This window comes from Musca vetustissima, unplaced genomic scaffold (assembly GCF_032173495.1).
Source record: "Musca vetustissima isolate MV318-11 ecotype Yass unplaced genomic scaffold, APGP_CSIRO_Mvet_v1 utg10841, whole genome shotgun sequence".
NCBI lineage: Eukaryota > Metazoa > Arthropoda > Insecta > Diptera > Muscidae > Musca > Musca vetustissima.
Genome location: NW_026883530.1, coordinates 1 through 15,541, shown reverse-complemented (window position 1 = coordinate 15,541; position 15,541 = coordinate 1). Strand labels below are relative to the sequence as shown.

General features: G+C 33.9%; 1 protein-coding gene across 1 annotated transcript; it reads left to right on the top strand.

Moving 5' to 3' along the window:
- The first annotated feature begins 1,241 nt into the window (after positions 1-1,241).
- On the top strand, positions 1,242-15,227 carry LOC133330426 (protein lethal(3)malignant blood neoplasm 1). Its single transcript, XM_061538857.1, has 7 exons — positions 1,242-1,274; positions 1,349-1,472; positions 12,250-12,387; positions 12,450-12,716; positions 13,944-14,525; positions 14,598-14,717; positions 14,788-15,227. The coding sequence occupies exons 1-7, from the start codon at positions 1,242-1,244 to the stop codon at positions 15,225-15,227; spliced, it is 1,704 nt and encodes a 567-aa protein (XP_061394841.1).
- The last annotated feature ends 314 nt before the right edge of the window (positions 15,228-15,541 follow it).

Sequence of the window (15,541 nt, the reverse complement as noted above, 5' to 3'; positions counted from 1 at the left end):
AGCCGCCCAATAGGCGTGGATTTATAAACAAATTATTTTTAGGATTTATAAAAAAAAATTTAGCAGTCCAATAGGCGTGGATTTATAAAAAAATTATTTTTTGGATTTATAAAAAAATAATTTTTTAGCAGCCCAATAGGCGTGGATTTATAAAAACAAATATTTTTTGGATTTATAAAAAAAAATTTTTTAGCAGCCCAATAGGCGTGGATTTATCAAAAAAATTATTTTTTGGATTTATAAAAAAATAATTTTTTAGCAGCCCAATAGGCGTGGATTTATAAAAAAAATTATAAGAAAATATTTTTTTTCTTCTTTTCAATGAGGCATTCTCAGGTCTTCAATAAAATAAGTATATTCTGATTTAAGAATAGATACTTTGGTCTTCCCTATAATACCACTACTTCTCCTGGGACTTCATTGTCCCATCCGGTCATTGTCACATCCAGTCATAATTCCACTTAAAAATTAACAACAAAATTTATTTAATTTCTTAATGGAGGAGAGAGTGAGAGAAATTTTACAAAAAAATCTCCCAGCTTCTTAAGACATTCCATACTTGCTCCCAACAAAATTATCTTCTACAATATCTAGGTGTTCATAACTCGATTATGCATAATTATCTATGTATGCGTGAGTTTTAATGTTTAAAACATTAGAACACCCTGACAGTATACCTTGCGAATACATCATACTGGGGTCTGGCAGACGGCTGGTTTGATAGCATCTGCCTGCCATCAGTGATATAGAATTGCAAACAACATCCAACGTTTCTGGTCTCCCTCCTATTTTCGAGTAGCGTTGCTGGTAGTGGTGTGAGTGTGAGTGAGGAGATTTTTTTGTTTCAGAGGCTATAAACAGAATTTTTACGATTCTAATGTTTTAAAATGTTTACCTAATGCTTTGAGCCCAGTCAATAACGAATCGGCTGTCGTAAGGTGTGTTTCACAAGTGGCCAGCTTCCAAAAAGGAATAACGAGAAATTAAAAAAAAAAACAACAACAACAAGAAAATCAAATAAAGAATTTCGAAAACATATATATAAATGCAATAAATAAACAAATAAAAGTGAGGCAGATTTGTGGAACCTAGACTACAGTAGAAAAAATAAACAACAAGTGCTAAATATTACAATTTATTGTTACCACTCGGAAATAAAAATTGCAAAAAATAAGAAGAAGAAGAATAGAAAATCAATTACAATTGTTTTAATTTCAATTCGTCATATATAAGCCGTGATAATGACAAGGCTTATTAAAATCACTGCCAGTTTTGTAAGTGTAACAAACAATAAAACCAACAACCAATAAAAAAATCAATCCTCTAATTATCCTCGTTTCATTTCAAGTTCATAGTGGCAGTGTGTTGCAGCAATTTACTGCTCCCTCAATGTTCCGCTCAGTCGACAACGGTGCGTCCTTATAAATTTGGTTTTACAATTGATGAACAGCAACATCGGCGAGAATCAAGAGGTATGTCTGAAGGCCATTTCTGCCATATTCACAATTAAATGATTTTGCAAATCTGTTACCGGTCTCAAAACAAAAAAAAAAAAAAAATATTGTGACACAACGCCACCACCAGCATCATCGGAACATCACCGTCATCTTCATCAGCGGCATTGTAATGGCCGTATTGGGCAATAGGTTAAAGTGAATCGCCAACGTTTAGTTTAGTGTCATCATTATCCAACAAAAACAAGCAAGACAGTCACGGGCCAACAATACCCGGGTTAGTTATGATCAAGTCATGCTGCTGGCGGCTTGTTGGCCTGACAGATATTTCCATAATTATTATCAGGCTGAGTAGTTGACAATAAATGTTGCACAAAAATATTTTGTCAAGTTGCTGGTTGAAATGTTTATTGTAACGCCGCCAATTTGTTTGCAGAATTATACACAGTGGGCGATAATTGTAAAAAAATAGGTTTTAATACATTCAGAGGGAGTATGAGTGATATTGTTAGGTATACGCACCAATACAGGCTTAATATTATTATGTATACGCAACATGACCCATGACTCAAAATGATACTTTTTAAACATTTTCAAAAATATTTTCCCAAATTCACATGCTTCATAAAAAATATTTTTAGAAGCTTAATAACGTATTTAATAGAAGATCTGAGAAGGTATATATATATATATACATAATGCCGTATAAAAAATGAATAGTAGAACTTCTTTTATAGAAGTCAAATGAAACTACTCTTCAATAAATGTCCAGGGAAGATATCCTCCATAGGAGATTAGAGGTGAAATTTTCAAATTGAAGAACGCAGAAGAAGACCTACTTCTGTAAATATATTAGGTAGTTAGTTTTCCATTTACAAAAGACTAAACCAGTAAGGAAAGTAGTAAAGTCGGACTGGGCCGACTATATGATACCCTTCATCACATTGGGTATATTGTAAGGATACACAATTGCATGTCAATTTTCCCTCCAAGGAACATACTCATGCCTTGATCCCGGCTATTCGGTACGTGGCACTGTAAAAAATTTAATATCAATCAGACCCCCCGTTCGAAATACATATGGAAGCTAGTTACATCTGTACCAATTTCAACAAAACGCAATAATGTCATTCAAGTATCAATCGAAATCTGAATCGATTTTCCCGAAACGTACCACACATGTAAATCTGAACCGATTTCCACGAACCTTAGCACACATCATTATAGATTAAATTTCGTGCAAATCGGAGGATATATAGGGACTTTGGTGTAACATTTACCTTAAGTCGGACGAAAATATATATGGTAGCTATATCTAAATCTGAACCGATTTTCACAAAACTTTACACACCTCATTGTAGGCTGAATTCAGTACGTTGTGCCAAATTTTGTGCAAATCAAAAGATATTTAGGGACTTTGGTACACCATTCGGACGAAAATATATATGGGAGCTATATCTAAATCTAAACCGATGTTCACAAAACTTGGCACACGTCATTCTAGGCTTAATTCAGAACGTTGTGCCAAATTTCGTGCAAATCGAATGATATATAGGGACCTTGGTGCACCATTTATATTAAATCGGACGAAAATATATATGGGAGCTATATCTTAATCGGAACCGATTTTCACGAAACTTGGCACACATCATTCTAGGGTGAATTCAGTACGTTGTGCCAAATTTCGTACAAATCGAAAGATATATACGGTGTTAAATACACCGTTTACATTAAATCGAACGATATTATATATGGGAGCTATATCTAAATCTGAACCGATTATCACGAAACTTGGCACACGTCATTCTAGGCTTAATTCAGTACGTTGTGCCAAATTTCGTGCAAATCGAAAGATATATAGGGACTTTGGTGCACCATTTACATTAAATCGGACGAACATATATATGGGAGCTATATCTAAATCTGAACCGATTTTCACGAAACTTGGCAAATTTTACACAATCCGGAGTAGGCTTAATTTGTACAATTGAACACAACATACGGAAAGATGGACGGACGGTCATGCATAAATCTACTCAAAAAGTGATCTGTGCATATTCTCAAAAGGAAGTATGGGTCTATCTCTTTTTCTTTTGCCTGGTACAAACATATGCACAAAGACATAATACCCTGTATCACAGTGAGGTGAAGGGTATACAAATCGAAGCCTATTTCTGGTCTTAAAAAATATTCTTTAAAAATCCACGCCTATTTTTGGTCTAAAATCTATGGTTGTAATAATTAAAAAAAAACATTTTACCTTTTCCACCCACTGTTCCTATCGTATGTATCTCCAACTAAATTCGCATCATTTTGCAATTATGATTTCGAACATGATGCCAAGTATTCGAATATTTATATTCTTGATGCTTGAACATATCATAGCAACCAATGATGGTCATAAAACTTCCCCCACTAAAAATTGTTGCGAAACAAAATACTAAACGTCATAAACCACGCTCATCAATGAAACTTCAACACTGTTATTGGTGTTGTTGTAAATCATTGATATTAACAAAAAAAAATTGCTTTGTAAACTTAGAACAAAGTCTGCAATATATTGCCAGCGCCAAAACACTCGTCTGTCGGTGACAGTCCAACAGACTGGCCATCTCTATTCTGAATAGAAAAAACAAAAACAACAACAGCAAATTCTAATGAGATTTTGTTTTTATTAATTTATCTAGCTGTTGTCCGAAAACACCTGTACTGACATTACCATTAAATGTCAATTTCAAATCTATGCAGTTATGTATGTAAATATGTAGTTAGAATCTATGATCGGAAATGTCACTAATTCATGTTTTAGCAATTACGGCGTATTAATTATGTAATCATTTTAATTTGATTGCTGGTGGCCAGCACCATAAATGGACATAAATCTTAATTGAAATTAAAAGTGTATTATTTTTAGAAGTGATAATATGGATTTTTTAAGTCGATACAAATTTAAAATTGCATACTATGCACAAGTTTTTTATTTACTGGGTTCTTTATTTGTCGCATTAATTAACATGATTTTTTATCAATTTTTTTTCAAAACCATGATTTGTCGTTATCTATACTAAATAGTGCCGGTAAAATCAAGACATAATCTAATTAGCAACCTAACACTTAGTAATTTTATGGATGTGTCAGATTTTCAATTAACTGTCAAAAAAATAATTTTTTTTAAATCTATGCTTGATTACTCATTGAAAAAAACATTATTCACAATATTCCAGGAGTGGCTTCTTAAAAAAAAAATTTAGTTAAAAGTCATCACCGGTTTGGTTTCTGAAAAATATATTTTTTAAAATAGTGTTTGAAAAAATATTCTTTTGACATCTACAAATCTTTGGTTGCTGGAAGAAATACTCTTTTAAAAATCCACGCCTATTAGGCTCGTTTAAAAAATATCCTTTAAAAATCCTCGCCCATTTTGCTCCTTTAAAACATATTTTTAAAAAATTGACACCTGTTTGGTTTCTTGAAACCCCATTCTTTGAAAATCCACTCATTTTCGGTTCTTGAAAAATGTATTTTCTAAAAATCTCACCTTGCCTATAATATTGTCTAAATAATCATCGACTACTTTTAGTCTTTTTTAAAAAAAATTGCTATAAAATCTAGATTCGTGTATGCTTCTTCAAAAATTTACCCTTAAGACCAGTGCCTGTTCTACTCCTTAAAACATATTTGTAAAATTTTAAAAAATATCCTTTAAAACCAGTGATACCCTACACAACTACCAAAGTTTCTGTTCTATATTCTGACGGGGCCGACCATATGATACCCTACACAACTACCAAACTTTCTGTTCTATATTCTGAGCCAGGGCAATATTTCGTGATATTTGCATTATTTTTACCGAAATGTATTTTCTAAAAATCTCACAATTTTTTTTCTGCCTATAATATTGTCTATCATCATAAACAGTCGCTCTACTATTTGGTCAGATGCCATTTTGTAAAAAAAATTGCTATAAAATTGCCTCGAGAGGCTTCTTCAAAAATTTTTCCCTTAATTGCACCCCTGAATTAAATCTCCTTAAAAAATATTCGTCCAAAATAATCGGAAATATATGTACAATTTCAAAACCACGAGCGCGACATTTCCGTCCTCTAATGGAGTAATAGTAATGCTATGCATAGAGTCACATTTACCTAATTACGTATAACTCCCACATCAGAGTACATACAGCCATATAATTGGTATCAATTTGAAGGCCAACAACTCTACTTGAATATACTACTAACTTCTCGCCTATATGTTCTTCAGGAGCAAGTATATATATCATAGAATACAAATTTTGTACATTTTTTCACAAAAAAGTCAGGATCCATTTGAACCGCCAAATATTAAACAATCTTTTTCAAAACTTGCATGCTTGTTCTTTAGCCTGATCCCTTTCTCCATGTACAATTTCGCGATGTCCGGGCCATAATTGCGGCCTCTGAAGCGACCAGAAAATCAGACAAAAATACAGTTTTTGGTCCATTTCATCCCCTAAATATTAACCGACCTTTACCAAAACCAAATTTCGTGAAGATTGGTCCATAACTGTGGCCTGTATCATGTTTACAAAATATAATGGACAGACATACATGTCTAGATCGACTCAGCTAGTCGAGATATGACGATCAGTATACTTAAAGGTGGGTCTAGGACCAATATTTCGTGGTGTTACAAACTCTTGGGGCTGCACAAAGCTATAATACCCTGACAACATAGTTGTGTAGGGTATAAAAAATCACAACAACGTACCCACCATTATGCGACGCGTTTCGCCGTTGGTTAAGCGGCCCATCAGCCATATTGGGCTATGTGGCTTTACAAAGGTCGTACGTTGATAACTTGTATTTATTCCGCCCTGATGCGAAACTTGCATATGCGAATTAAATCCAAATTTGTCTAAGTTCGACATTTGTCTTCATTCTAGGAACAGTCCTTTTCAAAGCAGATTTTTTGTTGTATCGATGGATAATTAATCTCCTGGCTTTCCTTTTCATTGCAAAACTTAGATCATCAAGCTCGACTCGAATGTGTATTAATAATCACTTAAAAAAAAAAGAAAAAAAATTAAAAATCCAAGACTATTTGAGTTTGAAACCTATTTTTTTTAAAATCCATCCCTATTTGACTGCGTGAAAATATTCAGTAAAAATCACGGTCCTAAAAAATATTTTTAAATTTTTTGGATTTTTTTTCTAATGTGGTTTTATTGGTCTTCGCACAAAATTCTTTAAAAATCAAGAACTTGAGGCTCTGTTGTGTCCTCGAAAAATATTCTATAAAATCCATAATTGTGACTTGATTCTAGCCAGGTTCAAATATACTTTTTCGATTCATCTGGTTTACATATAAATCATCTTAATTAACTGCTACAATTGTATAATTCTATCATTTCTATTCCAAATAATCAGTAAATTAGCATGAAACCTGTATTCAATTTATAATGATAATTTCAAATAAATTATGACATTTAGGTTCAAATTCGTTTAAAAATATATTTCATTTTTACCATGTGTTCTCTTATTCTCTTTTCGCCACTATACTAAAAAATTGTCGGACAACTGACATCTGGAATCTTTCACTTTCGAATATATGATGAGACCGATGATTATTTTATTGACATGATATACTTGATTTTTTTATATAACCATACCTTAACTTTAAAATTTATATTCTTTAGCATTTCACAGCTTCTATATCAAAGCACCTAATTATGTCCAAACTTAATTATCTTGAAACACTTAATCTTTTACTTGCATTTAATTATCGATAAGACGCCTAACGTCAATACATATTTAGAATAGAACGATTCGAATAAATTACTCCCACCACCAAAACAAACGACATCGATTTGTGTATCTCCAAATTAGAATTGACCTGTTTATCTAGTTCCAATTTTTTCGGGTTCCATTAAATTGGTCTAATTTTCTAGAGAATTAATCGACAATTGCCACAGATCTTGAAAAATTGATTATTAGTTCGATTTGTTCATAACAAATAAACAAAACAAATTTCAATGTAGATCAGCTGCTTTTTAGATAATTATTTATCATTTCTAATAAAAAAATAATAAATACAATTTAAATCAATAAAAACATTGTATGAGATCGATCGTAGGTGCTTAAATTCAAAATTGCGTTCTACACATCAAGAAGTTGATGTTAATACTCTACACAACTTTGTTGTCAGGGTATTATAGCCTTGTGTGGCCTCAAGACTTTATTATCGCCGCGAAATATTGGGCCTGACCAAGGACCAATCATAGATATTTCTTCGGTCAATCTTTTGCGGGTCAAATGCACCCATATTATAAAATTTGCATTCTATGGAGTATAATTTACCTCTAAAGGTCATATGTAAATATTTACAGAGGTCCACCTAATCTGATATAAGTTATGTATTACCATACTATTGTTCAAATTCTTATTACTGTCGGTTACAAAAAGAATCGTAAGAAAATGTCTTGTGTCTAATATGTTGTTGAGTGGCCTCCGTCCTCCTTTTCCTATCCTTCCTTCATTCGTTTCAGAGTAGTCTTACACTGGCTTTAACTTAAAAAAAAATTGCTCGAATAAATAAATATTAAAAAAAACTAGTTCAGGTAATCATTTTCACACAAAACAATATAACTAAATTTCCACATACAACATTTCATATTTCATGAAATTACGAATAAATTTCGAAATAGACAGCTGGACAGCTCTGCTTTCATATGACACCAATTTTATTACAATACCTCAAGTAGTTTAAAAGTTATGATACAAAAACCGAGGCGTTAAGTTGTTAATTTTCGCCATTTCAAAAAGTGAAAATCAAGTTATTTGGAAAATCTGATAAAAAATCTGAACGAATTGTGATCTTTTGAAAACTTAAACGGCGTTAAGTTGTTAATTTTCGCCATTTCAATCTACTACATCAATAGATGGCGCTGTGTTCGCCAAATCGTCAAGTCGTTAGTGAAAATCAAGTTATTTGGAAAATCTGATAAAAAATCTGAACGAATTGTGATCTTTTGAAAACTTAAACGGTCATGTGCAGCTTAAAGCTCGCTGATCCGCTGTGTGGTAAAATAATTTTCTTCATTCCATCTATACCATCAATAGATGGCGCCGCGGTTGCCAAATTATCAGATCGTTAGAAAAAAACAAGGTATTCGGTAAATTTAAATAACTGTTTAACAAATTGTGATATTTGCTAAATTTTACCGATTATGAGAAGCTTAAACATTGCTACCCGCTGTGCCGTAAAATAAATGTAAAATCCCAATCATAAGTAAAAATACTGTCAATTTTGATTTTTTTAGACATACTAATTCAAAAGTAGGAATAAAGGATCCTTTAAGCTTTAAATAACCATTATATTTTTTAAAAATATCTTAGCTCATTTTAAAGTTATTGTAGTTATACCATACCTTGATTTTCCCTAACGGCCTGGCGATTTGGTGAATGCAGCGCCATCTAAATCCTGGAAATAAGTTTTAAGTCCGACCTTCAAAGCGCATAACTTTTGAACAGTTATTTCAACAACAATGGTCTCATATGAAAGAGTAAATAATCTACTTTACTATGACCAGCAAATAATTAAAAAAAAAACAAATATTACAAATATTGAAGAGTGAAATTATAACAAACTTCATTATTACGTTTCATATTCAAAAATTAGAAAATTAAAAAAACAAGTGAAAAAGCGTTAAGTTCGGCCGGGCCGAACTTTGGGTACCCTCCACCATAGTTATACTGACAGATACGTGCAATGAAAATATAGGAAACATACCAAAAAGTGGGGATATACCGATAATTCTACAAAACGATTTATGTAAACCATTATGTACACACAAATACAAATTTCAGAAATTTAAATGGGGATTTTTCATAAAATCTGTAAGCTCCAAAAAGTGGACTGATACTGATATTGGGGGACCAATATTGATTACATAGTGTAGGAAGTAGTGAATATTTGGGGATATCATTATATGGGGGCTATACCTAATTAATGACCGGTATATGCCAATTTTGAACGCAATATTTTAATTGTTTATCTCAATTCTTTCCTTCAGGAGGTATCACTATATTGAGGATATATGTCTGCCGATATATTTCATTATTGTCATGTTTGAGTTTTCTTATCCTTAGAAGACGGAATGCTTACAACAGATGCTTAAAACGTCTTTGTAGGGTAGAAATTGACTATTTCACGTAACGACTACCCAATCCCAACACATGGAACAAATCAGCTAACTATTTTAATATAAAAAAGGGGGTTATATGGGGACTACCCCTAAACAGGGGTGAATATTAATAATTGTTGGTGGGGAGATTTGTTGCCACATACCACTACAAAATACCAAATTTCAGCAAATTCGGTTGAAAAATGCGCTCAAGAACCTCAAAATATAGAAAATTGGGGGTACCCTTATATGGGGTCTACCCGAAAAAATTGACCTATATTTATAATTTTTTTGTGGAGAGATTTGCTGCCCAATAAGAACTCAAATTACTAAAATACAGCAAATTCGGTGAAAAATCCGGTCAAAACCCCCCAAAACTGGAAATTGGGAGGTACCCTTATATGGGGGCTATCAGAAAAAGTGGACCTATATTTATAATTTTTAGTGAGGAAATTTAGTACCCAATGAGAACCCAATGTACCAAATTTCAGAGAATTCGGTTGAAAACCGCGCTCAAGAACCCTAAAATACCGAAAATTGGGGGGTACCCTTATATGGTGGCTACCGGAAAAATTGACCTATATTTATAATTTTTTTGTGGAGAGATTTGCTGCCCAATAAGAACTCAAATTACTAAATTACATTCAATTCAGTGAAAAAATCTGGTCAAAACCACCCCAAAAACAGAAAATAGGGAGGTACCCTTATATAGGGGCTATCAGAAAAAGTGGACCTATATTTATAATTTTTAGTGGGGAATTTTGGTACCCAATAAGAACCCAATGTACCCAATTTCAGCGAATTCGATTGAAAACCGCGCTCAAGAACCCTAAAATACCGAAAATTGGGGGGTACCCTTATATGGGAGCTATGCCTAAACGTGGACCAATATAGCCCATCTTCGAACTTGACCTGCCTGCAGACAAAAGACGACTCTATGCAAAATTTTAGCGTTCTATCTCAATTCGTTTAGACGCAAGAGTGATTACAACAGACAGACGGATATGCTTAGATCGTCATAGAATTGTATGCTGATCAAGAATAAATATACTTTATAGGGTCGGAAATGATTATTTCGATGCGTTACAAACGGAAAAACAAAACTAATATACCCTCCATACTATGGTGGAGGGTATAAAAACAGTGAGCAGCGGAGCAGTATAGTCGGACGGAGCCGACCATATGATACCCTACACAACTTCCACGAAAATCTAAAATTCTGTGGTTCTATATTCCAATTTCTTAACGGACTAGAGGTCAAGAAATATTACTAATATTCAGTACATCGATTCTAAGTATTTGTCCAGATTCAATTCACATTGAATTGGGCCTATAGATCGACTCGAAAAAATAAAAAAAAGTTTTCGGTCCACTTCATTCATATATCATTATCTGATCAGCATTGACAATTATAAGCGTTGTCCTTGACCACACCTGGATCCTCATGGAAAATTTCAAAGCTATCAGCGCTATATTTCCGTCCTGCGTTACTAAATAATATCTGAATACGTAAGCACCTGAAAATATTTAAATATAACTACCACATCCAAGTATATACGATAAAATTGAGGGTTCATTTGACCCGCTAAATATTCAACGACCTTTATAGGCATGATTCTTTTTTGGCCCGATCCTCTACTTTATATATAATTCTCGATGTATGGGCCATAAATGCGGTCTCTGGAGCGACCAGAAAACTAGACAAAAATTAAGTATTTCGTCCATATCCATTTTAAGATCGCATCCACGGCGTTGTAGATATTTAAATAAAATTAAATCATATGAAAGGTACAATAACCTTAATATATATCTCCTGATCGATTTTAGGTATTTTAAAGGGTATACCAAAAAAGTTTTTATTTCTTTCAATTAATATTCTGAATTCATTACACCTAAAATCAAACGTCATATCTTCCAATTTTGCCACCGCTAAAACCAATCCAGTAAAGCTATTAATAGTTAAAAATTTTTGATTTTCGAGACATGTGCCTCGTTGTCATATCAATAAATAATATTTTATGGTATCAATTTAATTAAGAATATGATTATAAATTAAATATTATGTTCGTTTTTATGCTCCATTTATGAATAGATTATTATTTTTTTGTATTGATTTTGACTTTAAAAATCAAACACAAATTTTGTTGTTTTTTATGGAATAAATATTCAGTTCAGACCAACCGAGAAAAAAAACAGGTAACTGTCTAACGGACCCCTCACCATCATCACCTGTTAAAATCCTCTAATAGCCATAAATTATGACCATAGAAAGTAAAATAATAAGTTTTCATAATTCTGATTTTATTATTGAAAACTTGAACCGAACATGTTCCGATCATCTCAGCTTATTTAAAGTTCATTTAATCCAAAGCACCTTTCATAGCCAATTAGTGGCTATTCGAAGGAAACACAAAAATTAAATCTGGTATATCGAGTTTAGTTTTGATCGATCCATAGAATAATTTATGTATTTTTATTTTTGAAAAATAATACAAATGTTATGAAATTTATTGTTATTATTTCAATATTCATAATGGGCATGTGTTTCATACATTTCATAAATAATTTTTTTTTTCAAATTTGCAAAATATGTTTCGATCAATTTTGTTGATAATGAATGTGTTCTTTTGGCAGATGAGAAAGGCATTGTTATGGGAGAATTTGGTTTCATAACGGCCGATGGCATTTACCATGTGACTGTCTATGCCACCGATGAACAGGGCAGATTTCGCATATTGGCCATGAAAAGTTACCCATATGAATCACCACCAAGTAAGTAGCCCCAGTTGTGTATACCCCGAGTTTGTAATTCCTTTTTTTCCAAAACGTTACAGAGACAGTTGATATAACGGTAAAACCGAAGCCCACACCAACCACAACAACGACAGCCAAACCCAAAGAAGATTTGCCTCATCACAATTTTTACAATGAAGCATGTTCGGGTTGTTTCTTGAGTAACGGTAAGAAGGATGCGGCGAAGCCTCAGGGCTCAGGAGAAACCCCCAAAACAGGAATTCGTACGTTATCCAAAGAGTTGCCCAATTCGACTGGTCAAAGTGACAATGTGCCAAACTCGTCACCAGGAAAGACCAACACAGCAGGTAAATTATGTTTGATACTCAGTTTTATAAAAAATCCACGTCTAGATAATTTATTGAAAACTAATTTTAACCCAGGGAGCGGAGCAGTATAGTCGGACGGGGCCGACCATACGATACCCTACACAACTATCACGGAACTCTAACTTTCTGCGGATTTTTAATGCGAGCCTGAGCAATATTACGTGATATTTGCAAGCTCTGGCCCGATAAAGTCAACAGCACCTCTCCTTTACACTGACATATTTTCGGAATATTACTAATATTCAGTACAGCCCTTTTAATTACTTGTCCCTTTACCGTGGGTTATGTTGTGATATTCGGCTTATAATTGTGGTCTAAAGATCGACTCGAAAAAAGACAAAAAAATATATTTTAGGTCCACTTCATCATAATATTATTATCTGATCATCACCGAACATTTTAAAGCGATCAGCGCTATATTTCCACCCTCCAGTGTGGTAAAGGGTTACTAAATAATATCTGAATACATAAGAACCTGTAAATATTTAAGTGTAACTCCCACATCTGAGTACATACGACCATATAATTGGCATCAATTTAAAGGTCGACCACTGCCCTTGGATATACCAACCACTTTTCGGGTATATGTCCTTCACGGGTAAATCTATACGCTAGAGAATACAAATTTTGTAATTTCTCTTTGGCCCGATACCCTTCTCTATGTAAAAATTCGCGATGTTTGGGTCATAATTGTGGCCTCTGGAGCGACTAGAAAAACCGATAAAAATTAAGTATTTGGTCCATTTCATCCCCTAGATATTAACCCATCTTTACCAAAAACAATAGGGGTCTTCATTGGCCAGAACCCATCCTACATGAAAAATTTCGTGAAGATTAGTCCATAACTGTGGCCTGTATCGTGTTTATAATATAATGGACGGACGGACACACATGTCTAGATCGGTTCAACTAGTCGAGATATGATGATGGGTATTCTTAAAGGTGGGTCTAGGACCAATATTTCGCTGCGTTACAAACTCTTGGGGCTGCACAAAGCTATAATACCCTGACAACATAGTTGTGTAGGGTATAAAAATCCACGTCTGGATAATTTGTTGAAAAATAATTTTTAAAATATTCACGTCCGAATAGTTTGTAGAAGATCACTTTTTAAAAAACATCGCTTGGTAATTTTTTGAAAATTCACTTTTTAAAAATCTATGTCTGTTAAATTTTTTAAATATTAAAATTTTACGCTTTCCACAGGAGGTGGCAAAACCACTACACCAACAACAAAAGTAACACTGACACAAACCAATATAAAACCACACATTGAAACCTTTGGATTCAATACACCAACAACAACAAAAGTAGTAACAAAGCCAAGTAAATCCCCTCAACCACTGGATACAAAAGGATTTAAGAACACGAATACACCAAAAACAACAGCCACTACACAAACCAAACAAACACCACAGTCAGTGGAAACCAAAGGATCTAAGGACAGCTTTACACCAAAACAAACAGCACCAACAACGACGAACCTAGCATCTACACAAACCAAAAAAACACCACAGCCTACTCAAACAAAAGGATTTAAGGACAGCATAATACCAAAAACACCCACAGCAACCGCAACTTCTAGTCAAACGAAAACCACTGAACACACAACACCACACTCTAATACACCAAGCAATTCCATACCTCTCTCGGCCAAGCCAACCCAAGTAACAAAAATCCTGACACCGAAAATTCCCTCCGTTGTCACAGTCCTTGTACGTAAGGCTGCGACCATTCCCAGTACTACACAAATAATTCCACTACTTAGCGGTGACACAAACAATCCAAGTAGTTTTATTCACTACCGTTCCCAAAAAGGACTCATAGGATAATAAATTGCTATTCTCATTTATTTTTCAGATACCAATACCAAACTAGCCAAGACACCACCCAAGGAAAAGGATATTATGGATTTTATTGTCAATAAGGTATTGCCAGCTGCCATGGGTACAAAGGGTGTGGTGGTGAAAGCACCCAATGGTAAGTTTTAGCCATAAAAAGGACATTCTTTTCCATGCTAAAATAAAAAATAAAATTTCCATTACCCTAGCGCCATCTGGTAAGTCTCCTGTGAGACCACAAACACCAATTGGAAATTCGCCAAAGACACCCCTAAAATCTGGCCCAACATCTGGAAGTGGTGGAGGAAATTCTGTGGCTGGCTCATTCAACCCCAAGTCCCCAGGGTCGGCCGTCGCTAGCGGAAAGGGCAGCAGCGCTGGCAGTGCCGTCGGCGTTGATGGTGATTTATATCGTTTCAAATATATCCTCGACTATCACGGTCACACGGAGACTGGAAAACGTAATGGCAACAAGGAGGGTAATTACTTTGCCATTGGTGATGACGACGTTGAACGTACCATTGAGTATGTGGCCGATGAAAATGGCTACCAGCCACGGATTACCTGGCGCAAACGAAACCAAAAGGACAATCTGCCAAAGGAGAATAACTTGAAGGAATATGAATTTGTTTGGTTCTACGATAAATAGTTGAAAGCACCGTAAAAAATAAATATTTTCGCTTAGACTCAAAAAGGACTTAGATGAAAATTGCACAATGCACACACAAACACACCCCGAAACAATGGGGATATGGAGTTCATTGCGAAATTGTGTTCATAATATTTTTTTTATGTAATGATAATTTTTTTTTTTTGCATAATTATTATTTATTATTTTTTAGTTTTGTTATAGTCGTTAGATTTTAAATTATTTTCGAAATATGAACAAAAAAGAAATTAAAAAAAATAAATATTTTTAATTAAAACCAGTAAGGAAAGTTGTAAAGTCGGAGTGGGCCGATT

Coding starts and splice junctions, on each gene's coding strand:
- LOC133330426 (XM_061538857.1), top strand. CDS start 1,242: ATGACAAGGCTTATTAAAATCACTGCCAGTTTT. Junction 12,388..12,449: donor CCCATATGAATCACCACCAA/GTAAGTAGCCCC, acceptor AAAACGTTACAG/AGACAGTTGATATAACGGTA. Junction 12,717..13,943: donor AGGAAAGACCAACACAGCAG/GTAAATTATGTT, acceptor CGCTTTCCACAG/GAGGTGGCAAAACCACTACA.